We start from the raw sequence: 27571 nt of genomic DNA, 5'->3' as shown, positions 1-27571 counted from the left end.
CCTAAGCCCTTCCAAGTGGGAGCCAACAGCTTCCCAGGCATCTTGTCTATTGTGTTTGCTGGGAATGTCCCCATGAAGGCAGGAATGATGAATCTGACTCCATGTTCTCAGAAGGCTAATTTATGACTGATATGATATGATAGAATACAGAAAGGATACTTACTGAATGCTAAAAAGATAATAATGAAAATTGGTGACTCTCTCCAGTCTGGACATAACTTGGCCCTGATTGGCCAAAGAGTGAAAACAACTCACACCAGAATGCAATGAAACAATGATCTGTGGGTAAACAATCTCCAAACACATTCCACATGTGAGCAAAACACAGGAGAAGCAAATGAGAGAAGAATTGTTTTCCTTTTCTCTGAGGCTTCTCAGCTTCCCAGGAGAAAAATCCTGGGTGAAGGGATTTTTTCAGAGAATGTGAATGCCACACTTGTCCCTGCTGTGTGCTGTCCTAAGCCGTGTCCTGTCAGTTTTCCTCTGCACCCCTGTGTGCATGACCACAACATGGCCCAAGGGCCACAGGCTGGCAGGGACCAGTTTCTGCTGGGCAGGTCATTCATGGAACTGGCCACCCACCCTCCACTCTCTAAAGCTCCTCCACTTCCATAATCCTTCTGCAGACAGATGTATCCAGCTTGCCCAAAGCTGTACTGCCATAAAAGCTGATAGGTGAGAGAAAGCAAACCAGACTTCACCTCTCTGGTCCTATTTAAAAAACAGGGAACAATCCCACAGTTCACTGAACACAGGAATCTCTTGACTTACAAAGCCACATGTTTTTCCTGGCCCGCCCATGTGGGTAGAGCTGAAAGTACTCAATTATGTGCTGTTCAATACCTTCCTTTTGTACTGACACAGTTAGTATTTTTTAAGCTTGTCTAAGACTGCTAAATTCATATTTATCAGTGCCCTGGGTGTTTTTTATAACCATGCTTTTGCTACTATGGGTTACATTAGAATTGTAGCACCAAAGAGAGGGGGGTTTTGTTCCTTTATTTTTCTTTTAAAAAGAGTAACCTTTTAAAGCACTAAAATTTTAAACCTCATTTCTGTTTTACCCTCAGCTGTATCCAAGGATTAAACCTAGACAAAGAAGCTTGGCATGAAATAGTACAGAAGCCAGATTCTTGAAGTACTAATCATGGATAACTTACAGAAAAAAAGGTCCATTTTGTGTTGGTTCCAATATCATGAGACTTATTTCAATGACAATGTAATTTGAAAGCTATGAAAAATGTGCTCTGAAAACAAATGAAGGATTGATGCATTAGCAAATGGATGAGGGCATTGTACAAGATGAAATAATGCTTACAAGCAAATGAAATTCTGCTGCCTTTGGTCAAATCAAGCCATTATGTTCAAGTACCCACCCAGCTGTCTTCAAACATGGCAGAAGAGAGTTTCACTTCTTTTCTGCATTAAATACAAGGACCTTTTGAAATTGCCATTGAAGGAATCATCATGAAAGAGACAACTTGGCTTTGTCCAAATTTATCCCGAGGCTTTTTCCAGATGGGAGAAATGGAAGTATGTGCATAGCACCCAACTGCTTATTGCTGGAAGCAGAATGTTTGTTAAAAGAAGCTAAAAAAACTGAAGTGCATCTGAAGAGTGACAACCACATGACCAATCCATTAAGCAATAACTTTTAAAAAAGCTGTAGCATCTTAGAAATTTTATGTATTCAAAATATCATGTGCTGTAACAGAAATGTAGTTTTAGATTCCTCTTTTTACAAAGAGCCTCGTGTATTTATTGTATTTTGTACTTTGAAGACTAAGTGTAGAAACTTTCTGTAGTCCTTGACAATGTACTTGTTTTTACTCTACTTGTTTACTTCACCATTAAACTTTTGTCTCCTCTTAAGCTTTAACTCTGGGTATTTTAATAGTGATTTTTATTAGAAATGTTACTAGTAAGACACTGTTGTTGAACATTGCACTAACTTTGAGCTGCTTTCTGTAGTGAACTGAACCCCTCCTCCCCCAGCCATTCAAGGTAGGTTTTCTGCATATTGAGCTGAATCTGTTAATGACACATTGTTAAACTTCAAAGCTAAGGGACATACTTAAGGAAAAAATCCTATTTGGCACAAGTATTTTCCAAGTAAAGCCTTTCCTATAGAGCTATCCTTTCTATTTGGCAATAATTTGATACTGAACATTATTTAACAGAGGAGCAAATAATTCCTTAAGGGTATTTAGAAAGTGCCTTACCCTACTAGGTAAGTCCTACTGCTTTCTGAGAAGGTGCCCATAAGGAAGAAACAGTTTCTAAGGAAAAAATTTCCCCACAGTTCCTCAGGTGGGGAAGCTAAAGGCAGCAACATTGAGTGTGGGGTATGTACTATCAGTTATCTATCTTAGAAACCTTTGGCTGTTCAAGCATTAATCTTTAAAAGTATCAGCTTATCTAACATTTCAGTAACTGCCAGGCATCCACAATCAGCTCCAGCATGCTGGTTTTCCCCTTTAAAGGGCAGCAGCTTCTGTTCCTCAAAGCAAAAGGCTCTGCATGGGCACTGTGATGATCTATCTCTAAGAAAATAAAACCAAACAAAAAGTGCTTCTTTTCAGCAGAAATAACAGTCTGGCAAATTTTATTTCTACTTTTTTTTTTTTTTTTTTTTAGTATTTAAATACTTTATTGTATTGCAAAGGGAGATAAATAAGATACAGGAACTCAAGATTCCACCTGAAAGCACGGGCTTTCTCTTGGAAAAATCTTGTTGCCAACAGCCTCCTGCTCCAGGCACATCAATGCTCACTTTGATCAAAGATGTACTTGCTACTCAAATTCTTTAAAGAATATTTAACTAGGATAGTGCTGGAGCTTGGAACCCCTATCTCTGAGTACAGGTGTTTAGATATGCCTTACTATCTCTTTACTAATTTCAGATATGCAGGATGTTGTTCAAAAAGCACTTTTTAAAACCAGATTGTCGAGCTATAATGAGCTTTTCTTCCTGAAGCCCTGTAAAATGCCTTAAATACAAAGATATTAGCAAAGCAGTGTTTTCAAAACTCGCACTGAGGATTGATACTAAATAAAAGCCTTTGTCCAGAGGCTCTATGGTAGTAGGCACAGACTGTCAGACCCATAAAAATGAGGTTGCAGGTTCTTCTGTGGAAGTAGAATGCTTTTCTTCTTGCAATTGCATGCAGAATCTGCTTGCTTTGTGTAAGTTAAGGCACATTCATGTTTGCATATTACTTGTATGTAGCTTGATTATCTTCACCTGACCATACTCTTGTTGAGGTCTCAGGCTGCTGCCTGTGGCTCAAATGACAGTGAAGCACAGCCACTGTAACAAGAGAGAGAGGAAAACAAGGTTAAATTTAGTAAAAAGACCTGTAGCAAGCATGTATAGTTGCATTTCTAGCATAGAGTCAGCCTGTTGTTACAGAAGTAATTTTAGAATCTTTCCTGAGTGATTTAAATTTGTATTTCACTTAAATCAGAGTTTTGGGATTCTCAGGTTCAGAAATAAGTTATGTTATGTTCAGGTAATAAGCAAGTCAGACACACGTAGGAGGGTACTTTTCTCCAAATTTAGTCCTTTCTACAGGGCACACATGAAAGGTAGAAAGAAGCAGATGTGAGCAAGACTGTCAGTCTTGCCTACACAAGTGCACCTATATTTTGGTTTGTGGACAGAAAAAGCAGGGAAGAAGCCAAAATTACTGCCAGCAAAGGGATAAAGGGCTTCTGGTGCAAGTAACTGTGTCTGTTAGAGAATATGTTGTGATGTAGGAACATCTTTAAAAGATAACCTCTCTATGGCTGCTTATGTAGATAAATCCAGCACAAATATGAGTACTTATAACCAGCCATCCTCAGTCAGAATGGAGCAGGACAGACTCTACATTCCACCCCCCCCCAAAAAAAAAAATGAAAACAAATGTTTTAAAGCTAAATGAACTTACATTAACAAGGTTCAATTCTATTGTCCCACTTTTCTCAGTATCCAGTTTTCTAAACATTTCTGTGGTTGGAGAGAGATGACAGACAACAGTAAATACAGGAATTTGAAAGTCTTCCCTTTCCTTGCACTTCAGGATCAATAAGGAATTTAGTCTCAGAATCTAAAACTTGACAATGGCCTACACCCCAAATCAGACAAAGTCATTGTGCAGGAGCAAGAAAGACTGAACATTTTAAATTGCTGTCTAGTATTTTTTAATTTTTTAATCAACATCAGAGTTGTTTGCAGGGAAGACCATCTGTCGTTCAGCAGCCTGGCCTAAAAGACTGATTCCTGGATCTAAGAGAAGCCAGGTTAACATCTCAGGTTTGAATTTGTCTGAGCACCGTATCCTGGGCTTCGTGGACAGTTTTCCTGCTGGAACCCCAAGGCAGCAGAGCCTGCCTGGTTACTGAGGGTGCACTCACTGAACAAGGTTTCGAGCCGAATCAAACAGCGCATGAAGTTGTCAAAGTCAATGACGAGATCCTCATCAGCAAAACGAGCCACGATGACCTGATGTAACTGGCAGTTCAGTTTGAACCCTGGAAATACAATGCCAAGGATTTCAAAGACTCTTAAATACTATTAAAGACTATTTCCAAGGAGTAAACATAGGTACAAAATGAAATGCCTGATCCTGCGTGGTGGCAGGAGGGGAAGGCCCCAGAGTGCCCAAAATTCAGTAATTTAAGATGGGACTGTATGGCTCTGAGCATCTCTCAACCCTGCTTGAAACTGATGGAATCTATAAGAGAAGAGGAGACAGATCAATATAAATACCTGCTGTTTCCAGTGCCCTCCTCATCTCATACGAGTTCATGGTACCCGATCGATCCACATCAATTTCTCTGTAAATTTTCTGCAAAACACAAAACCCAAAGGGAAACCTTGACAATAATGCAGAGCGTGGTTTGGCCTCTGGCAGAAACGAAACATCTTGAAATGCAGCCTTAAAGCCCTTTGCAACATTGATCTGAAGGACTTGGTACTTACTTTTTAAAGTCACTTTTAAAAGAAATGGATGTAAGTTTTTTTAATGCAGTAGCCAGAGCAGATAAAGACGAAACCTGGGGGACTACAGACACACAGTCCCTACTCTGGGAAAGGTGACTGTGCACATTGTATGGCACAAATCAGTCTACAGCCACTTCTAGGTGTGATTGTTCTCCCAAAGGGGTTGTGCTTTACCTGGTATTTCTGAATCTTTGTCCAGAGGGTGTGGAACTCCTTCAGTCCCAGTTTGCCACTCCCATCATTCTTCTCTGAGTTAAGGAAGTTTGTTCAGAGGGAACAAAAAGGGGTTTCCTCTCCCTCTGCTGGGTTTACCTGCATGGGCAGTTATGGCTTTAAAAAAATTGCAAACAGAGAAGGGATTCAAGTCCTCTCTGAAGGACTCATCCTCTATCTAGGACACAACCTGAAGAATACACAATTGTTGTGCAAGCTATTTTTCTAAATCATTAAGATCATTAATTTAAATCATGATCAGCTCACAAGCTCTTTCTGCACCCCTGCTGCAGGTCTCTGTCTTTCCACTACAAGTATGAATGAGGCAGGATGATTCCATTTTGTTCTGCACTGTGGGTTCAACACCTGCAGTTACTGGAGCACAAGTCCTGGGTCTGGGTTATAAACAGGAAAAGCCACAGCCAAGCCTGCTATTTGGAGACCTTCAGCTCCTGAGCAAACAGCTAACAAAAGAACCTGGGCATGGCATTGCTCCCAACACCTGCCACGGAGTGCCTATGGACTGCTGTATTTTACACCAAATTATAGAGAAGTATCACCTTGTGCGGGTAATTTTCCCTTTTTCCAACTCTGCAATTCAGCTCCCACTGCACAGAGAAGCTGAACACAGCTATTGTTAGACTTGATCCTTCATCCTACACTTCTGCCTGGATCTTTGGAGTAAAAGCTCCTAAAATCCTGCATACTCTCTGCTTCCTGTGTGGCATGTCAAAACAAAACACTGTTATTTGTGTCCCTAATTTTCCATTTGCTAAGTCCCTGTGGCTTTGTGATGCTCTTACCAACTCCAGCCAAATAACAGAGAGGTGAAACAACCCAGGCCATCCTCACCATGCTGAGAGCCTCTTCCCAGCACAGACATCACCTTGTCCCCAGCTAAACCAAAACACCCAACAACTGGGAAGGCTTCCAAGCAGACTTTGTTTGATAATGGATTTTCCCACTGCCTGGGATAACACACCTCTGAACAACAATGACAAGGGAGTGGCTTTCCCAGGGGAATCAGGGTAAAGCCAGCTTTTCCACCTCAGGAGCCATTAGTACACCAGGATGGACCCACCAGGGAGCAGGGGCAGCTGGCCTGCTTCAGCACAGTCAGGGGAATGTCATCTAGGAAGAGCTTTAAAGGATACATCTAACAGGTCAACCATTATTTTGCATGTCTCAATACTAAAGCCATCAGATTTAATATCTTGGCCTGTAAAGAAAGAGCAAAAGACAGGATTACCACTGCATGCTGTACCACAGCACCTTCCTAAATAGCTCATGAAAAAAAAAAAACAGCTTTTATTTGCTTCCAATGGTGCCATCCCTTGAGCTGGGATGTGTCCCCAAGCAAAGAGCCTGAGTAGTCTGGTCTGTAGGTGTGCTGCAGGAGCAAGAGACAGACACAAAAGCTTTCCTGCTCCTCCTGTCTGCCTGCAAAGTGGACTTCTGTGGGCAACGTGGACCTGCAGCTTAGGAAGGTCAGCAGGAGGTGGCTTCATGAAAGGCTGAAGATGAAGCCAAGCTTGGTAGCCAGCAACAGCCCATTGCTGGTTACTGGCTGCTGCACACAGACATACAGCACAGCCCTGACCACCTGATAAGATTTCACTCTGGACACTAAAGACACTTATTTATCCAAGCACTTGTTCCTCGAGCAGTGTTTAGTAGGAAGGAAGATAATGCAGAGCCAAGTTAGGAATCTCTTCACAGAAACAGAAGCCCAGAGTTTCAAAGTTTCTCCTCCTCCTTAGGGACACCCCAGACCATTGGCTGAGCTACTGCTACTCCGGGGTGGTTCAGTATTAAAACAGCAGCAATAGCTCTTTTGATTATTATCATGGATTATTCAAATCCATCCCTCTTCCTGGCAGCCAATTCCCAGTGGCAGATGCTGGGATAAAAGACACCCATCTGTACCCTGCCAAAGCACACAGCTTGTGAGACACCTCCTGGGCTGGCACAGCCCCAGTGTTTCTGCAGCCCCCTGAAGCAGCAGAGAGAGCACACGGCCGTGGCCATATGGAGAACCAAGCAGCAGGGTCTGGGGCAGAGCCCAGCTCTGACCCTGCCCAGGTCAGCAGTGCCCTCTGTGCCCCCATGGCCACTGTGGAAACCTGCTGGTGGCATCTGAAACTGCTGGTGGAGGAAGCACTCACGTTTAGCCAGGATTTTATTCAAGATGCTGCGCAGTTCGAAGGCAGAGATCTCTGCATCCTGTGGAAAAGAGGAAAACAAATTTCTCACCCTGAGCTCCTTTAGGTAAGCTGGGCAATTTCTAACACTCCTTTGAGTTCAGCTTCCTTGAATGGAAGCAAGTGGGAAGCTCTCCCCACCTCCCATTCCCAGTTCCCAGAGACTTGTGGCATTCACATTCTCTGAAAAATTCCTTTGCCCAGGATTTTCCTCCTGGGAAGCTGAGAAGCCTCAGAGAAAAAGGAAAACAATTCTTACTTAATTTGCTTCTCCTGTGTTGTGCTCATGTGGAATGTGTTTGGAGATTGTTTAATTGGATTCTGGTGTGAGTTGTTTTGACTCTTTGGCCAATCAGGGCCATCTGTGTTGGGACTCTGGAGAGAGTAATGAGTTTTCATTATCATCTTTTTAGCGTTTAGTAAGTATCCTTTCTGTATTCTTTAATATAGTTTAGTTTAGTTTATATTCTTTAATATAATATAGTCTCATAAAACAATAAATTAATCTTCTGAGAACATGGAGTCAGATTCATAATTCCTCCCTGCCACGGGGATCCCTACAAATCCAATAGAGATTAGCACACCCAGCAGCAAGGTGTGCCCTAGGCAAGAGCAGTCTGGGGAGAAGCCCAGCCCAGCCATATGCTCTGCCCAAGGACAGAATTTGGGCCCTGCAGATAAAAGCTAAGCCCACAGTTCAAAAGGAGGAGAGATTGTTCACCAGGAGCGCTCAGAAATCCTCTGTGGGAGAAGGTGGGTGACTGCACAGGTTCTGGGATGCACAATTGCGCTCACACTTGAGAGCTGACTCTGCACAAGAACTAAACTCTGTCCTGGGGGAGGCATCTCTCTTACCCACTTATTGTATTTGCAGGGTCCCCCATGGCAGGAAGGAACGATGAGTCTGACCCCATGTTCTCAGAAGGCTAATTTATTATTTTATGATACTATATTATATTGAAGAATACTATGCTGTATTATACTAAAGGATACAGAAAGGATACTTACAGAATGCTAAAAAGATAATAATGAAAACTCCTGACTCTCTCCAGAGCCCTGACACAGCTTGGCCCCAGTCTGCCTAAGAGTCAAAACAACTCACAGCAGAAATCCAATGAAACAATCACCTGTGGGGAAACCATCTCCAAACTCATTCCAAAGGAGCAAAACACAGGAGAAACAAATGCGATAATAATTATTCTCCTTTTCTCTGAGGCTTCTCAGCTTCCCAGGAGAAAAATCCTGGGTGAAGGAATTCTTCATAAAATGTGACACCCACTCACCAGGATGCCAGTAAGATATTACCAGAAAAACACTCACATTTCCTGCTAGCTGCCCAAAAAGCTTTTTAAAGCTGGGTTCGATGTCATCTTCACTGATCTCAGTCTAAAAGACAGAAACAGAGAATGTCAAAAGGGGGAAACTGTCTGCCTGAGAAACACTTAATGCATTTCCTTGCCCTTAGTGAAAAATTCAACTGGCAAGGTTGAAGGTACAAAGTAGTTTTTACTATGATTTTATTCAGTTTTATTTTCAGGGACACCTCAAAATGCTGGTAATTGTAAATGCTGGGAAAAACACCCACTACACATGGGATAGCTGCATTAGTAGGCAAAGCATCCCCAGCTCCAGCAAGACTAAACATATGGTGAGCCACCAGTTACTGCTGGAAACAGCATTACATGCAGAAAGGGCCCTGCTGCTGAAAGCTGCACTCCTGGAGTCCTGGAGAACAAACAGAATTTCCTGTGCCTCCAGTTAACTCTTGAGATGCACCTCTGCCTGGGAAGTCCAAGTTCTAGATAAAGGACAACCCTTGTTTCCATTACATTCCTGAGGATATTTCCATTTGCTTGACATCCAGATATGGATATTGAAAGATATTTTCCCATTCTCCCATAGTGGGACAACATTTCTTGATAATGCCTACAGAAAACATCACCCTGCACAGGGAACAGGCACTCCAACCCCTTACAACAAAATTATCTCAATTGAAAACATTTCATTTGATGTACCTCATCAAAATTGCCTTCAATTTCATCATCTATCACCCTAGAAAGAGAAAGAAATCAATATTCAAATCAAAACAAGTCATGTTTATGACACTTTTCCTTCAAGCTTCAGTTAAAGAGAGGTTTTTTAAAATATGGAAATAATAATGAGCATTCAAAAAAATTACTGGATTAATTAGCTATGGACACAGCATAGCACAGAGAAAGTTGTATTTTGCCAACTGTGGCAACAAGAGTTTGGAAAGACACTACAAATTGTAGTGCCACAGACAGGATTTTGGGGCTCGCACAACTCTTTGGGTCTTCTTTTGCCTACTTAGCACAGGACCAGGTTCTTGGGAACAAATCAAACTTTAGTCTAGTAATTTCTTTAAAACAGCAAAAAAGTGAGAGCCCTAAAGCAATTCTGATGTGTCTCATGCTGAGGGAGCAGCAGACCTACAGATGGTACCCAAGAACTCCTAAGGGCCCATCAAAAGCTGAAAAATGAATTATTCAATCCAACAAACACCCTGGGTTTCCCACTGCTGCAGGAATATGCAGCAAAATATTACAGGACAGAGGAAGGTTTCTGCTTGGTTAGAATCAGGGTAACTCAATCCAAAAGAGCCCACAGCCCTTCCTCAGGCTTTAGCCCAGCTGCTCTTTAAGATGTGACATGTCTAAGCCTTTTCATTTTAATTAAATAGGAATTGGGATAACAAAAACAATAAAATTTAAATAATAATAACAATAACAATAATAATAACAATAATAACAATAATCTCCCCCACGTGCCCACTGCTGTAATATGGTCACCACAAGCTACCCACGTGGAGTTTGCATTTTTTTCAGAGAAGACCCTGAGGCAGAAGTCTCCGTTCTTGTCGGGCTCAAAGGTGGAGGGCACGATGATGTATTCCCCTGCAGGCAGCTTGAAGCGGTTCAGCACCTCCCGCAGGTTGATGAAGGTATTGGATTTTTCCCGGGCTTTGTTGGTCAGGAAGAAGTTTTTGCTCAGATGAATATTTGTCTGGCCAGAAAACTTAGGAAAAGCAAAGAAAGGGTGAAAAAAACCAAACCTCACTGCAGTCTGCATGTGTTCACGTTTACAAATTTAAAATAGCTTAGACGTGTCTGGGGAAAAGGAAATATAAAAGATGTCAGCTTGACAGAACTGAAAAAGAAGAGAAAGTGAGTGGGACTCCTGAGATGTGGCTGCAAATGTATTTTGCAGATCATTGCAGTAAATAATTCAGGTCATGCTTTTGTTTTGCAGATGATGATGGGTGGCTGAAGACATTGGGCACATTCTTCCACAAATCATTTTTCTTTAAATTGAGATGGCACATGAGCCATGTCCCTCTGGTCCCCAGAGCTGCTGCCACCTGCAGCTCAGCTCTGCCTCCCAGGTCTGAGAATAAAAAAAAAAACCCAAAATAATGATATAAAATTATATTTGGAGTGAAACATCTTGTGAAAGGTGTACCTGCTCATTACAGGGGGTTGGAACTGGGTGATCTTTAAGGTCCCTTCCAACCCAAACCATTCTGTGATCTTCCAGAATGAACTATTTTTGCAGAGTCTTACAGGTGAGCTGCTTCAGCTCTAGAAACCAGCTTCAGGAATGTGCATCTTTCAGAAACCTCCTCCTTCCTGTCCTCCCAGATTTTTAAGAATGAAGAAAAAATTTGAAAAACCTGTTAGACCTGCTGCACAGTGGGAGATAAAACTCCACCTTCTGGGGGCAAGAAGAGTGAGAATCAGTTTTCTTATGGAAATGAAATATTTGGACAACTAGGATGAGTGACAGAGTACTGCTAAGGCATTAAAAAGTACATAAAAATTTAATTAACCAGCAGCACCATTTCTTTTCCCGATGAAACCATACTTTACATAAAAGCCACTGGTTTGGACACAGCCTCAGGAGGCACAGGATGCCCCAGCTGCTTCACACAGACCCTCACAGGGACAGCAAAACCCAGTATGGGGTTACCCAGGGGTTCTGCTGAGCTTCAGTCCTTCCTCTGAGGAGCAACAGCTCAGAGGTATTGCTGCATTGCCACCCTCTGTGACCCCCAGGGTGCACTATTAGCTGCCTGCAGGTAGAAATGGAGAGAAACCAAAAGAGGTGGTGCTTAGGGAAATGAATATCAACACCTCCTTGGAATATTATTCACGAGTCAAACATGAATTCTGTGCAAACCTGGAAAAAGCAGCTGTGCTCTGGGGGAGCAAGTGTGGGGCTGGGCTGAGAGGAGAGCCACAGAAGAGTTGCTCTGGGGAGTTTTTGCAGCACTGAACACTCTTATCCCAGTAGAGGACACTCTAAAAAGGCAATGTGGGCTCAAGGCCCCTTGCAGAATCAATGGCCTCCAACTGTAGACTCTGTGCAGTCATGTTGTCCTGCAGGGAAGTGGGCTCCTCTGAACCTCTTTTTCCCACCAGTCACTGAGCCCCAGCTCTGCACCTCGACCACCAACCCATGGCACATACCTCTGGGGGCACCTGCAGGGAGAAAAGGACAGAGTTATTTGCTGCTTGAATGGTGAATGGCATCTCCATCTGCTTATCACCATTACTTAGCAAGGACACCCACATTCTTGGGGGAAAAAAAAGGCAAAACAAAACAAAAGAAAAAAAGACTTGGCTTGAGAGGAAAGTAGGTGTTGAGCCCACACCACCCAAGGCCAAGTGCTGGCTCAGCTCCCAGCTCCATCCCTGGGGCAGGTGAGGCTCACCTGGGGCAGTGTGAGCACAGCCACAGCCAGGCTGGTTGTGGCTTCCTGATGAATCTCCTCCCTGCAGCCCACCAGGATTGTTATAGGATGTTCAAATTCTCTACTATTCCTTCCCACTCTACTATTCACTCCTGGACCTCTGACCTTTCCATCAGCAGGAAAGGAGGCAGGGGCTAAGCAAGCACGACACAGCTCTTTGTTTCTTTACAGCCTCCTTGCTGCAGCTGCTGTCCAACTCAGCCCATCTGAGTTCTGATGGAAAGCTCAGCCCAGGAACTGCATTATCCCATTTATGGAATAGATTAAATTAGATTTTCCCTTTTCCTCCCCAGTCCTGTCAGCCTTCCTTGCCTCATAAATGGCAAAGCCAATGGTGTGCATGTCCTCGCCCATCTTCCTCTGCTTGCGACGGTGCTTCTGGATCAGCCCAATGAGGAAAGTGCAGCCCCCCTCAGGATCATCAGGGTCCTCATCTTCTTCTTCCAGCTTGATCAAATACTGAGGATTCGTCCAGAATGTGTCTGGGAAGTGGATTTAAGCAAACTACTCAGAGGCTTCTTTGATAGCAACAGTGATGATATCTAAACATGTCAGGTGTGACAGATGTGGCTCTGACTGCCAAAATCAGCTGTGAGGAGAGGAAACCATGTACTGCCCTGCCCACCCCTACCCCAGCCTTTACCACCACAACAGACCCTCTTGAGGGAGCCAAATTTCCCAGACTTTTTGGAGGTTAGTCCTAGATATCCCACAAGCCATCCCAAACCATCTCCTGGAAGCTTCCAGAGAAGGTACAAGCAGGCAACTAAAAGGTTTCCAGATTTTCTTACTTGGGTAGTTCCTGCAGCCCCCTGCAGTGGCTCCTCTCCTCCAGTTGCCATCCAGCTTCTGCAGGCTCCACTTTTTGTACCTGTCACTTGCCAGGGTGTCTGGGGTCAGGTTGCAGATCTCCAGGCGGGAGTAATGCCTCAGGAAGTCATTGAACGCCATCCTGTGGGAGAAACGCCACTGGTAACCTCTCCTCAGCAGGGTTTTCCATCCCACCCCCTTGTCCATCCTCCCTCCCTGCCACTGGGATTCAGCACCAGGGCTTGGGGTGAATTTGCACACTCATCTTGGAGAGCAAACTGGGAGAGCTTGTTTTGCATGAATAAAAACAGAGCAGCTGACATTCCCTGTCACCATCATATTTTCTGGAAAATCTCTTTACCCAGGATTTTTCTCCTGGGAAGCTGAGAAACCTCAGAGAAAAATGAAAGCAATAATTATCTCATTTGCTTCTCCTGTGTTTTGCTGCTTTGGAATGTGGTTGGAGATTGTTTACTCACAGGTGATTGTTTCATTGGTTTCTGCTGTGAATTGTTTTGACTCTTTGGCCAATCGGTGCTAGGCTGCGTCAAGACTCTGGAAAGAGTCACGAGTTTTCATTATTATCTTTTTAGCCTTCTGTAAGTGTCCTTTCTGTATTCTTTAGTATAGTATTCTTTAATATATTCTAGTATCATAAAATAATAAATTAGCCTTCTAAGAACATGGAGTCAGATGCCACAGGGCACCCCAAAAATACAACAATTCCCTTCTGCTGGAATGTGACACTCACCAGAACTCCCCATCCTCGTGTCTCCTGGTCAGTCGCTCCCGCACCTCAGGGTCAACACCACTCCAGTTTGGGCAGCTGGAAGAGAACCCCACATCAACCACAGCCCATGGGAAAGGTGAAACTCTCATGTGGCTGTTCTGGCACAAGATCTAACTTTTAGCAGTTCCAGAATTCTCACATCACTGCAGAATTAAAAATAGATGCACCTGGCACATAAAATAACTCAATTCTCAAATATCCCAGGTAAAGTATGAGAAAGAGAGTATTATTTTTAGAAAGTGCAATGTCTGGACTGAGACAGAAAAAGAAAGAGTCAGAATAAAAACTGCCCAGCCACAGAAGTGAGTAAACTCCAGCTTTCATGGCCAACAGCAGAAATGGACTTTTAAAGCCCTTTTACAAAGTGAATTTTCAGAAGCTCACCACTGAATCCAGGCTGTTAATTAAGCAGAAACTACAGGGAGTTTTCTAGGATGCACCAACCGAATCTCTGCATCTTACACAAAGGCTGGAATTTGCATGAAAGGCACCACACACTGTGATGGCTGCCAGGGAGATGACAGCAAGGGGATGCTTCTCTCTGAAACAGTTCCACGTGAACACCACATCCAGACAGGACTTACAGAGGAATTTCAGGCAGGGAACAGACAGAAAAGCACAAACCCACAACTGCAGCCCTGCAGTAAAGGGCTACTGGCAACAAGGAAGCCATTGACTCACTTGTCATTCCACTTCCCAGTCCACTCCACTTCTCCCCAGGGATTTCGGATTCTGATCAGCTTCTGCACAGTTCCTCGGAAGTTCACCTGGTGGGATCAGAAGTGGATGAAGAATCACCAGGGACTCAGCACCACGCTCCCTCCCTCATCCTCTCCAGTAATTAAAAACATGACAGAGCAAGTATGTCGGTGCTGGGCATGACAACGTGCACACATTTGGGCCAAAAGACAAAAGCCCAACTGGTTCTGAGTGAGCTTCACACAGCCAGGCTTGTCCAGAGAAGTTTTACAGCATGCACAAACCAAAGCCCATGAAAACCAAAATGTCTGATTTGTGCTGCTTAAAAAAATCACCTTTGATAGGCTTACAAGCAAAGGGAATGTAAAACTGTTACACAAAAGCCAAAACCAGGTACTGAGATATTTCTCAAAGTCATCACTAAGGTATAAATTGTCTGTCGCAGACATTTTTTCATAGAAATCCTTTCTTTGGGATTTGTGCATCTTCTGGGAAGCAGAGGCCCCAGAAAGAGAATGTAAACAATGATTATCAGCTGCTGTGGAATGCAATAGGATGCACCTGTGATTGGTTCATGTTCCATGTGTACAATTAAGGGCCAATCACAGGGCAACACAGGGACAGAGAACTCTCTTGTTTTTAGATTCTTTTCTATTCTATTCTTAGCTTAGCAGCCTTTGCAACTTCTCTCCTTATTCTTTTGAATACAGTTATAACGTATTATATATCTTATATCAATAAATCCAGCCTTCTGATCAAGAAACAAGATTCTCATCCTTCTCTCACCATGGAGACTGTTTCAGGTCGCTGTAATATTTGTCTCTTCACATTCAAAAGCCTTTTTACCCCTGTGTTTATATGTTAGAGGAGCCAGGACACTGAGACTGGCCACAACCCCTCTGACCATAGCAATGCCCCACAGAGCAGCAGCCTCAGCCCCTCCTCTTGTCATCTGCAGGTCTCTGCAGTCCAGGGATGACACCCCAGTTGAAATATCCTTACAGAGTCTGCACATATCTCCAAAGGAGCAGCCTGGATAAATCATGCCCACTTGTGAATTAAGGTGAACAAACTCCCTCCTTCATGCTTTTGCTGTGAGAAGAAGACCAAATGCACACCCACAAAGCAGCACAGCATGTCAGCAGCTCTCTACACCTCACCCTGAACTTTCAAAAAGTATTTCAGAAACAATTACCAGTGAACTAAGCAAAAACCCACTGCACACAGGGAAGGATGCCATGATCTGCTTCGTTTTGTCTTGCCTTCACCAGTCACCCACTCTTGGGCAGGCCTCTTGTGCTTGGACACCAAGCCCAGCTGAAATGTGCTGCTCAGCAGGCACTTTGGGGACAATAATACATGGGGTTTTTGGGGTTTTTTGTGGTCAGGACACTTCTTGCTGTGCTTCTAAGGTAAAAAGAGTATGGCCTGCTGTACAGAAGTGCACTGAAGGGCCTGGTCACCAGCAGAGGACAGCATGCCTTCTGCACAGAGCTGCTCACCACCCTGCTCAGTGGGAATTAGCCATGCTCATGGAATAAGAGGGTTTTGTTTTGGTCAAACACCCAAGAAGGCAAATCTGTGTTTATCCAAAACATGCCAACTAATCAAGCATTTCTTCAGAAAGAAGAGACTCAAAACCCAATCCAGCAAAATGGCTGACACTTAGGAATTTGCAGTGTTTGAAGAAGATGGGTTTGTGGCTGCCCCACACAGCCCCTGCTGCACCTTGGGGTGGCACACCTACCTGCTCTGCCCCGGTGACCGAGTACGCGTGTCCCTTCACCAGCTTCTGGGAGGTGACTGCTTCTGTTTCTGCAGCACTGGTGATCTGCAGGGCAAAGCACATCAGTGACTGCAGCTTCCCATGGGCAGGGGATCCAGCAGAACAGAGCTTCTCCTCCCAACAGAGCTGTCAGCTCGCTGGGAGGCTGCAGGAGTGGTTTGGCCGTTGCACAAAAGCCACAAGTGTGACAGAGCAGGGAGAGGGGACAGCAGCACGTGGGGTGGTGCTGGGACCCCAGGGACTTTGCCATGTTTGTGGCATGGGGTGCACACCAGAAGCCTGGCACTGCAGCAAAGTTCCCTCCTGGCTCCAGAACACTCAGTGTGGTGCAGCCACTCTTGTGCACCTCCAAAGGGGATGCACACCATAAACTCCAAGTTCTCAAGGGACCAGCAGAATAACAGGGAATGACTGGCCTGAGGCTCCATTGGGATCACACCAGCTCCAGCAAATTTCAGGGTCAAGACACCCTCTGCAGTTCCAAAGCAGGGTGGGAGGCTCCTCTCCCTTTCCCCAGCTCTGGGATCTGCCCTGCAGGGCAGCAAGGGAAGAGGCTGACCTTTGGATGCCATTCCTACCTCAGGGCACATCCCTCTCAATTTTTCAGAGCCACTTCTTGGGCAGTCTGGCCTTTAAACACTTCAGAGAAAAGACACTTCTTGCCAGACAGTGAAATGTGTGGCTGTCATTGTCTTTCCACCATTTCAGAAGTGTGGGACCTCTAAACAAGCATATTTGAAGCTTAAACAAACAGAGAGGATTGGATGGAGCAGGCAGGATTCCTGCTATCAATTACTGCCCAACAGCTCACTCTCCATTTAATACTTAATCTCTGTGTCTCTATTTCTCTTACAGAAGAGAAAGAAAGATTTTATAAGTTTTTTATTTTTTTCAAAGGATAAACTCAGCAACAGTTAATTTACACTACAGAAAGTGGCAGCACTTGTCAACAACATAATATATCTACTCTCCCCGCCACCCACCCAAGGGATTTGTAGAAGTCTGGGGCAAAACTCCAGATGTCAGATTCTTATCTAAATGCAAACGAGTAAAACAGGCCTTGAAAATACCATGAAGTCAAACTGACATTAACCAAGCACTTTTCCTGCTGTGAAGCTTCCCTCTCCTGGAACTCTGATTCAACTTGAAAAATGGGAGGAAACATTTACATTTATACTATGAATGGAGTTTTTGTAAACAATTTACCTTCTCTTTAGACATAACTAAGATGCAATCTCATTTAGGATGAGGGTGATTACCACAATAACAATACCTAGACTCATTTCAGTAAGGCTAAAAGCAATGCTGAGTCCTTGAAGGAAGGGCCAAAACTCCTCTTTTCTGTCCCATGTGGGTCCAGCTTCTGACAATGTGTCTTCCTATAAAACCTTTCAGAGGTCTGGCAGCAGTCTGAGCTTCTCTGCTTCAAGAACAGAGCCCAGATTTTTTGGGAACATTTCAGGTACAACTTGTGCAACAAAAAGGCTGCAGCAAGGATGGACATTGGCACAGGCTGAGAGAGCTGCTGCTAATGACTTCTGCTCAGAGGTGACATTCTGCTGCCAGGTTTTCTTAGGAACACAGATGCCCATCAGCACCCCTGACAAGTTCCCTGTGTGATTCACTACCCTCAACGTACCACACAGCAGAAGGACTCATGGAAGAAGCACAAGAGAGGGAATGAATTTTTTACATGAACTAATGATGTTTAGTTTCAGCCTAGCCCCCATGTCTGAGTCACATCTGTGAGTCAAATTCAGGCACAAGGCAGAGCAAGGAGCCACAGGCAGAGGGGGCTGGAATGACGCTGTGTGCAGCTCCTGCAGGTGCAGCACAGCTCCACCCCAGCCTGTGTGCTCAGCAAGAACCCAGAAATCAGCCTGCAAACTCACATCAATGGAGCAGCCAAGGAGAGAGCCTTTCTGGAGTGCCTTCTGGATGATCTTGAAGAGGTTGGGGGGTGGCTTCTGCAGCTCGTACCACTCTGCAATGCCACCAGTGAAGTCCTCGAAGCCTTCGGTGGTGGTGCCACCAGAGAGGGACTCATAGGAGCCATTCAGCCTGCACAAAATGGGGGACAGAACAACCATCAGGCTTCCTGTTCTCTTCTCACTAACACACAACCATCAGGCTCCCTGCTCTCCCCTTCCTTCAGGAGGCACCATGTGTCAGCTGTCACAGCATTGCTGCTTTCAGGAGCATTACAGCAGCTACAAACGTGCCCCTCCATTCAGCTTTGCTTCTTAGACCTCTGTACTTGGAAAACTCAGCACAAAATATTAAACAATCATGTCTACACCTTGCAGGTTCAGTCATATCAATTACAGGAATCATGAACACTATCTGAAGAAAAAAGAATATATTAAAAAAATATCAAGACCAAACAATTTGCCTCTCTAGTTCCACAGTCTTTATATCCCTTTAACAGTTATGGGTCTGAACTTCAACAGATCTAAATTTCTTAAATCAATTCAAAATAGTAGAGTTAGAGGATAGAATTTCTCTCTGGCCATCCCAAAAATGGAGATTCAGGTATGAGCACTGAACACAGCCCTGGGCACACGGACTGATGTGCTCTGCACACTGAAGCACTGGCAGCTGCCAAGCCCTTAGAGGTGCATAGAGCACACAACATGGAGCTTCCCAGGCCCTGGTGACAGCAGGCTGCTCCAGAACAGCCTCACCATGAGATGCAAGAGCTGCTTTTCTTGGCTAGCAACAAACCCAATGCTTTTGGCTCCTTGTCTTAGGTATCTGTCAACAGAGCCGTACCAAGGAGCCATTGTGGGATATCCCAGCAGAAAGCCATTTTGTGGGACACCCCAGAAGCTGCAAAGGCTGACAAGCAGACTGACACTCTGAATGCACAGTCACCATGCAGCTGGGGGTGCTGTGGGGGATGTGAGGGGGGAAGCCTGGCCCTGACTCACTTGGCATAGGCCTTCTCCAGCAGCGCGCTCCAGAACTCGGCACCCTCGGCCGAGTGCACGAAGAGCAGCTCCCCGTTCTTGGTGGGCAGCCTGTCGTCCACCACCACGTCCACCCACTCCCCATACTGCCAGAACTGAGGGAAGAGAGCACAAACATCCATCACCACCCATGCTGGTGCATGATCACCGTCCCATCACCAGAATATTTGTCTTTGAACATCGATTTCCCTGGAGAAAAGCAATCCCTGAAAAAACAATCCCCGTGTCCCAGCCAGCTTCACCCACCCTGTTCAGGGATGCACATACTCACATACCCTTCCTCAGGGAGGAAGGACCACAAGGGCAGCCCCTGCTCCCAGATCTTTGATTAATGGCCTTGTTCCTTCCACCACCCTTTTTAGATGTCTCCTTTTTTTCTGTCTGGCTCTTTGACATCCCACAAAGCCATGCCAGGAAACACACATGGATACATAGCCAGCCACATTGGCTCCTGCTCAATAGCACTGAGAGGAAAAGGCTGTTTTCCACATACCTGGAAGTGGAAAATTCCTGCATATTTATCCTGGAAGCTCTGGTCCTTGGGAACAACACGGGCCAGAATTTCTTCATTCAGGGTGAGAGAAGCAATGGCTGCCAAGAGCCAACAGTCTCCTGTAAAAAGAAAAGGAAAATAAAAAAACTAGACAGCATTCATTATTCAAACTTTAGTTTTTACACTGCATCAGGATTGTGCATTATATGTACATTATATATATAATCAATAATTCCCTCAGCTGGGATAGGATGGTCCCTCCCCTCACAGATCAAATATCCTCCAGATCCAGGCAAGTGTTTCCTTGCCAAAGTCATTAAAAAAAAGTCAAAGCAGGCTTTTTCTGACCTACCACCACAGTGATCACTTGTTCTGGCACTGTTTGAAAGAAAACTTAATATTCAATGGGGTGCCTGTATGATAGGAAGCAGCACAGAGAAAAGGCAAAGAGCTTGTGGGCACACACTGGTACTTAGGGGTGCAATTTCTCCTCAGAGGTGTTTTCTCAGACACAGGCTGCATTCTTTTTTCTTCTCCAAGGGAAAAGTTTAATAAACAAGTTTTTAAGTAAGTTTAATAAACATATCCCTTGCTCTCCAGAGACCTGTCCTTTGGGCAAGCTCCCTTTGAGGTTTCTTGCCAGCCTCCCTGCAAACAGGAGCTCCTTTCACCTCACACATCTCTGGAGGCTCTTGCTCCAGGCCTCTCTGTTTAGTCCCATGTCTGGTGTCCAGCACAGTCACCAGAGAGCCAGGAAGGGCCTGAAGGCAGGCTCTGTTCCCAGCCCCACACACCTCCTCATCCTGCCTGGGATGGAGCCAGCACCCACCAGCCCTGCACACCACAGGCTGCCTGGACAGTGTTTTTCCACACCATGCAGAGGGAGGAAGGGACCTCAGCCCTATAAACATTACACCTCTGCTTTCTGGAATTCTTTTCAGAGCCCAGTTTTACTTTCCCAGAGCAGTCACCTCTCTGCTCAGCCATGGGCCTCCTGCAGCCCATTGGTGAGGTGGTCAGAGATTTACAGAGCCAGATGATATCGATGCAGGGCACCCCCAACACAGTGAATAATGTGCTCTGACTCCATGATTTCAGAAGGCTGAACAAATGCTTTATTGAGTTATATTGTATATTATATTATATTATATTATATTATATTATATTATATTATATTATATCATATCATATCATATCATATCATATCATTATACTAAATTAAAGAGAACCCATGGCTGTTTGAAGACAGTCATGACACAACTTTGACCCAATTGGTCAATCAAGCCAAACAACCATCTCCAGAGTCCAATTAATAAATCACTTTGGGTAAACAATCTCCATAACACATTCCACATGTGCCAAACAACAGGAGCAACAAGTAGAGGTAAGAATTGTTTTCACTTCTCCCTCTTGTGCTGCCTTCTCCAGGAAAATCCCTGGGAGACAGAATTATGTCTCTCTCTGTTCAGAGAATGTGAATGCCACAAGATGATGCCCTGACTGCCACAGCCCTACACAAAACTCCTTGTCTCCTTGTTACCATCCCCAGATCTGCTGTTCCCTTGCTTTGTGAACAGAGGGCAGTCAGTATTGCACATGAGATCCCACAGGAGAGTCCTGCAGGGTTGCAGCTTCAATGTGTGAACCTGTCACAGCTGTCAGCAAGCAGCAGTCCCTACACAGCCACCTCTCTGCCATGGGAAAAGGCTCAAAAGCTTATGGGTGAGAAGCTGGGATCCAAATGGGACAAAGTCTCAGGTGAATGAACTCTAAAGCAGCTCTGGAGGTTCAAATCCATCACTCAAGCCCAAATCCATCACTGCTCAGATAACACCAGCAGGAGCATGGACAACCTGCAGCTCCCTCCAGGCTTGGCACAGCTGACCCCCAGAGCAGCTCTGAGAAATACATCTGTCCCACACTTCTTTTCACACCTCAGGAAAGGTGGAAGAGGTGAAATTGCAAAATAATAATAATTATTATAATAATAATAACAACAACGAACAATCTCAAAACCTAAGGTGCTTATACTGCTTCACAGCCTGGAGGGGAAGAACTGAACATAAAACTTCCCCTTCAGCCCCACCTCTGGCTGCTTGTACTGGAATTGAAAAATCAGCCTGTCAGAGAAGTTTTCCAACAGGAAAGTCACCTTGCTATTCTCCTGTGACACACCGTGAAGCAGTGATGAAATTCCCCTCCCTGCTCTGTCACAGGACATCCAGCTGGCCCTGCAAAGTGGGGACTCCTCTCACAGCCTCCTTCAAGGAGCTGAGACCTCCCTGGGAGCTGCATCCAGAGGCAGCACTGCCCACTGCAAAGGTGTGTGCTGGGAATGACAGGGCCAGGAGGAAAGAGTCTGGCTCAGAGGGCAGCTGTCACACCATTCTTCCCAATAAATACTAGCATTTCCATTCCATACCCAGGGCAGGCAGGGAGCAGCACAGGGAGAGCAAATGAACAACTCCAATGGCCACAGCAGCTCAGGAGGGCTGGCTCAAGAAGCTGATCAGGCCTCCAGATGGTGAACACACACTCCAGTGCTGTAACACATCCTTGAGTCATGCTTCCCCTGGAGGTAAGGAGCAAGGAAATTCCAGGGGAAACACCCTCCAGAGCACCTCCACGCCCACAAGCAGAATTTATAAAGATCTTCCTTGGCTTTCCAGCTGTCTCATCAAGGCAGACTGAAATTACAGCCTGGTGTAGAAATCTCTGTTGAACTTTATACTGGTTTCTAGCAAGAATTTGGAATCAAACACAAATCTTAACTCTGACAACTCTGGGCAAGGTCCTGAGGTTTAAAGGCAGCTGCAGCATGTGTGGAAGACAACCTTTGGTTTCCACACTTAAAAGTGCCCAACAGCCAGGATTTCACCTCTGCCTTGTGAACAGCCATCACTAAATGCACACCTAATAATTCCAACTCTGGGTGAGAACAGATCTTGTGATTCTACCTGGATTTCTAGCACCAGGCAATCTTGAGCAGGGTATTTACCAAATAGCCTGAACTTCCAGAACTGGGGCTTCTGCAAGGTTTTCCTTTGATAGGGAAGGATTTTCCTTTGATAGGGAAGGAAAGTCCAAGGAGAGGCCGACAGAAATGTTGCTTAGAGCCTGAAAGGAGTGTTAGCAAGGCTACATTCATCATAAATAATGTCTGTAAATGAACAGTAGGCAGGACAAGGTTATCAGAAAAGGGAATATTCTCAGGCTGTGAGTTTATCTATAACACATATGAACAAGAAGTGCTATTTTTTGTCCTGTCATCCTTACTTTTTCCTGCTTTCAGTGTTTTGCTTGTAATTTCCATATACCCATCTCTGCATTTACCTAATCTCCAGCTCTAAGAAGAACATTAAGAAGAAAAAAAAAAAGCAATTGCAAGGCAAGCATAAATAGCCCTAAGGGCTTAAAATTAACCATTCTGGGGAAAAAAAGGCAAACAAAACACACCCATCAAATGCTTGAAGGGCTGTAAGCAAAAGGCAGCTCCTCTGGTCACTGCACAGCTCATGTAAGAGTATGGGGTAAAAGGGAAAATGTTCCTTCTGCCAACCACAGATTCATCTTTATTTTAAAGCAGTCTTAGATTAACAGCTACAGAATGTATTTATATTAATTAATTAATATTAATGGTGGTATTAAATAATTAAAATATTTAATTATAATTTAATTGTAATAGTTAATAAAATAATTATTAACAATTTAATTATTAATTAAATTAATACCACAGCACTCCAGAATGTTTTCTGGTTACAAACATGAGGCTGTGGCAACCCACTGGCAGTGGAGTGGCTGTCAGCATGAGAAAACCAAGGGTCTGATTTTGGAAATTCAACCTCTTCAATTTGTTATTTTTTCACACCTTTGTTACGTGAGGAGGAGACACCTGCATGCAAACAGCAGCTGGGAGATCCTGTGCTGTTTACACCCCAGTGTTGTGATACCACGGTGACATCCACTCCAAAAAAAGGTGGCTAAGGGTGAACCAGGCTTCCCTGGCTTTGGAGCCTCCCCTCAGCTGTAATGAGTCACCACATATCCCACGTGCTGCCATCTGGAGCCAAACACCATCTCTGACTTTGCAGGTCTGATACTGCAAAACCAATTCCAAATCCTCTCCTTCAAAAGTTTTCCTAAGGAAAAGAACCCCAAAACAGCAACAAAACCCAACAGCAACACACCAAAACAAAATAAAAAACTCACAAGGCCAGAATAAAGGATAATCCAAATGCCAAGGGGCAGCAGAACTTTGGTGTCTGGAGAACCTTTTCTGCACTGATGATCAGCTATGCCTAACATGGATCACAGCTTCTTATAGTCCAGGTCCAAAGCAAATAAACAGATTTATGCACCTGGCCAAAGACTCCTGAGCTGAAAGAAACCCTGCTCATTAGCTGAGCTGTTTGTGACACATTCCCTGCCAAGAAGCTGCCATGCAGATGTGCTCTGGGTGCCCCATCTGTCCCTGCAGCACTCCCAGAAGTTCTGAAGGGCTCAGCAACAGCACTGAAACTCCCCATGGGCACAGGTCTGTTGCTTTTTGATCGAGCCTTTTGGGGGATAAATGAGACTACAAAAGCTTCCCATAGAAAAGAAGCAGGATAATAAAAAGTACAGGTTTCCAAAAGCACCTGGCATCTTCCAGTGCAATCTTCTCTAGAACATCCTGAAATGTGATGGGACAAGAACATTCAAAGTAAATACAAAGCTCAAGTAAATGTGAACTTAAGCAAATGTCTCAATACAAATGCTGGTGTCAGATAAGGCAGTGGAAAAAAAGAAAAAAAAGGAAAGAAAAAGAAAAAAGAAAAAGAAAAAAAGAAAAAGAAAAAAAGAAAAAGAAAAAAAAGAAAAAGAAAAAAAGAAAAAAACGAAAAAAAGAAAACGAAAAAAAGAAAACATTTGTACAGTGGATCTACCAGCCCCATTGTGTGAAAGAGCAGAGATTCCATCCAGACTCTTAGGAACTAAGTGGCTACACAGAGTTAAGATCAAAAGCATCTAACTTTTAATCAGCAATTGTCACACAAGACCAAAATCCTGCCCAGATTCATGAGAAGACAGCCAGGAGAGTCATTGCAGTACTTAGTGACAATGAAGGAGATACAAACAAAAGCACTGACAAACTCTGATTCAGATTCAGTCAGGAGAACAAAAATACCAGCTGTGAGTCACTTCATATCCTCTGGTGATACCATAAACCCCATGAGAACATCTGACTGCTCCAAAGAGCACTAGGGCAGCAAATGCTTTCATCAATTTAAAAACAGAGCTTGGTATTAGCAACAGCAGTTTCACAACTTGAAAATGAAGCTTCAGATCTTTCATTCCCATGCCCTTGGTGCCACAGCATCTGCAGAGAAAAGCTGGAAAAGCAGAAGGCAGAAAGCAACTAAGAGACTCCACTAAGATCTCTACAGAAATGCCAGATGTTGAAATGGCATTAAGTAAACTTTAATTTCAATTTGAAGAACTTCTTCCCAGAAAGTTTCATAATAAAAAGAGATAACAGATGTCTGGCACGTGTGTTTAAGCACTGGGACATGCTTCATGCCAAAGCAGTCACAGTGGGAGACATGGTATAAGGTGGAGAGAGCACAGGAAGGAAGGAAGCTGGTGACATGGCAACACCTCAAGGCACAGCAGAGCCAAACCCACAACTACAATGACATTGGGGCATGAGCAGAACCAAGTTCATATTCTAAATATTTTTACTGTCATGGATTTTTTATAAAAATTGCATCTGGTTGTCAAAGCACTAACATAAAAACCATATTTTTCTGAATGAAACCATAAGCACAAAATACAAGCTTCTCTGCCTGTTCCATTTTTGGATATGAACCCACAAATAGCAGCAGTGGGAGCAGAAACTAAGAAGTGGCTGTGTGGTGAATATTTGAAAGCAAACAAAGAGAACCGGGTTCCTTTGCCAAGTGCAGCAGCACAGCACGGCTCATATTAGTCATGTTTCCTACAGGAGAGCTTTCCCTCAACCACATCACTGTCTAACCCAAACTCCTCTCACTAGAGCTATGGAGTAGGAGCCTACTGCTGCCTTCACTTCACTTTAATTCTTCTCCTCATACCTCTGCAGACATCCTCCAGCTAAAACCCCTCCTGTCAGGCAAGGCAGGAGAGAAGATTCCACACTGGGACAGCTGTGCCCTCACAGCCAGGCCAAGCCATTTGCTCCCCACTGTCCCTGGGCACTTCCCTGCAGCTCCCAGAGCTTCCCTGGAGAGCCCCACCAAGGGGCTGCCATTGCACAAACTCAGCAGAAGCCTTGGCAAAAGCAGAGGGCTCCCAGGCTGGCCCATCCCTCCTGAAACACCCCCGTTTTGTCTTCCTCAAGAGCTGGGAATACAACTTCTTTTCTCTCTACAGCATCTCCCCAGGTTTCAGGAGATTCCTCCTGCCCAGCAGAGGGAAAGGGAAGTCCTGCTATGCACACAGCTGGCTGTTTAAGGCAGAAATGAGCCAGGCTGCTCTCAGGCACATGGATATGGATGAGAACAGGAAAGGAGCTGGCCATGATCAGAAAAGCCATGAGGAAAGCAGCGTGTGCCACCCCTGCTTGGTGCATGCAGAGAGGCTGTGCTCAGTAACCACACACAGCAAATGCCAAGGAAAGGTGAGAAAGGTCTGATTTGAAATGAATGGAGGTGGGAGGATGCAAAAGGAGATATCTGGTGCCCTGGGGCAGCACCTGCACAGAAAACTCAGCTCTGTGCCCCAACTTACCTAAGGCCCCTTGGCAGATGTCCGTGCGAGTGGCTCCTCCCGCTATGAACTGGGGGCTGGCACACAGCTCCTGGCAACAAAACAAGCCTGGCATTACACCTGGGCACAGGTATTACACCTGGGCACAGGTATTACATCTGGCTGCAGGCATTACACCTGGCCACAGGCATTACACCTGGCTGCAGGTGAGGCAGGGAACGAGACCACACTTGCAGCAGATTAACCAAACCATTGACCACAGCAGTGAGCACCACAGAGATGGAGCAGCGCAGGAATGGGTGCGGGCTCCAGACACAGCAAGCACAGTGAGAACCAACTGGTGACCAAAGCTCGGGTGCAGCCAGCTCACTTCACAGGACGTGTGTGCTGCATTTTCACATGCACAGTGCAGACACTGATCTGCCATTACCTCCCCACCACTGACCACACTGAGGTCTTTCAGAAATGCCTGGGGACACCCGGGAGTCCACCTGACCCCATGGCTGGAGGGGAATAAACCGCACGGTGGTCAACTCTGGCTCTGCTGAAGGAAAGAGTTATTGGAAGGAACAGCCCCAAGCGCTACCCAAAGCCATCTGTCCACACGGGGAGTTCTGCACGGAGAGCAAAACGATTTTTGTGACTCGTTTGTTTTCCAGGCGGAGCAAGCCACGCTGCCAGCCTGTCCCCGGAGCAAGGGGGACCCTGCGGTGCCCGGAGCATCCGCAGCCGCACGGAGCGAGCGCACCGCGGGGAGAGCTCACACCGCGCCCCGACCGCCGCCCCGCACGGCTCAACCCACCCAAATTTAGGGGCTGGGGGAAGCAGGAAGCCGGGGGATGCTGTGGAACGATGCTACCGAGCATCCCCCCATCCCCCGCCGCCCTACCGTGGGTCTGCGCCAGACGACGCCCTGTGTCTTGTGCGAGCGGGGCCCCAGCTCCCGGTAGCCGAGAGCGCTGGGGCCGGCGGGGAAGGAGGGGTCCTGGAAGAGCCGCCCCTCCTGCAGGCACTGCTGCCGCAGGGTCCCGAAGCGCTGCCCCAGGTAGGGCACAGCCCGGTCGTGCTGCCCGGCGCCCAGCGCCACCGCCCGCTCCTTGGCCAGCGCCTCCGCCATCCCCGCCAT

The 27571-nt window shown here is 45.3% G+C and overlaps 2 protein-coding genes across 4 annotated transcripts in view; one reads left to right on the top strand and one right to left on the bottom strand.

Moving 5' to 3' along the window:
- TP53BP2 (tumor protein p53 binding protein 2) overlaps positions 1-1879 on the top strand; it is a 55959-nt gene extending 54080 nt beyond the window's left edge. For all 3 annotated transcript variants that reach the window (XM_063152553.1, XM_063152552.1, XM_063152555.1), the window contains exon 18: positions 1071-1879. In XM_063152553.1, coding sequence (XP_063008623.1) covers positions 1071-1112 — 42 coding nt within the window. In that variant the 3' untranslated portion in view covers positions 1113-1879. The remainder of the gene's footprint in view (positions 1-1070) is intronic.
- On the bottom strand, positions 1665-27571 carry LOC134416193 (calpain-2 catalytic subunit). Its single transcript, XM_063152556.1, has 21 exons — positions 27335-27571; positions 26467-26536; positions 19720-19838; positions 19188-19321; positions 18150-18318; positions 16219-16302; positions 14454-14539; positions 13734-13808; positions 12964-13124; positions 12485-12654; positions 11889-11900; positions 10226-10437; positions 9417-9453; positions 8722-8787; positions 7366-7423; positions 6355-6419; positions 5162-5230; positions 4754-4832; positions 4399-4515; positions 3933-3991; positions 1665-3310 (listed from the first exon to the last, which is right to left on the bottom strand). Exons 1-21 carry the CDS (start codon positions 27569-27571, stop codon positions 3287-3289), a joined length of 2103 nt encoding a protein of 700 aa, XP_063008626.1. The 3' UTR covers positions 1665-3286.

This window comes from Melospiza melodia, chromosome 3 (assembly GCF_035770615.1).
Source record: "Melospiza melodia melodia isolate bMelMel2 chromosome 3, bMelMel2.pri, whole genome shotgun sequence".
Taxonomy (NCBI): domain Eukaryota; kingdom Metazoa; phylum Chordata; class Aves; order Passeriformes; family Passerellidae; genus Melospiza; species Melospiza melodia.
Note: the sequence above shows the minus strand (reverse complement) of the source record. Positions and strands in the feature narration are given on the sequence as shown.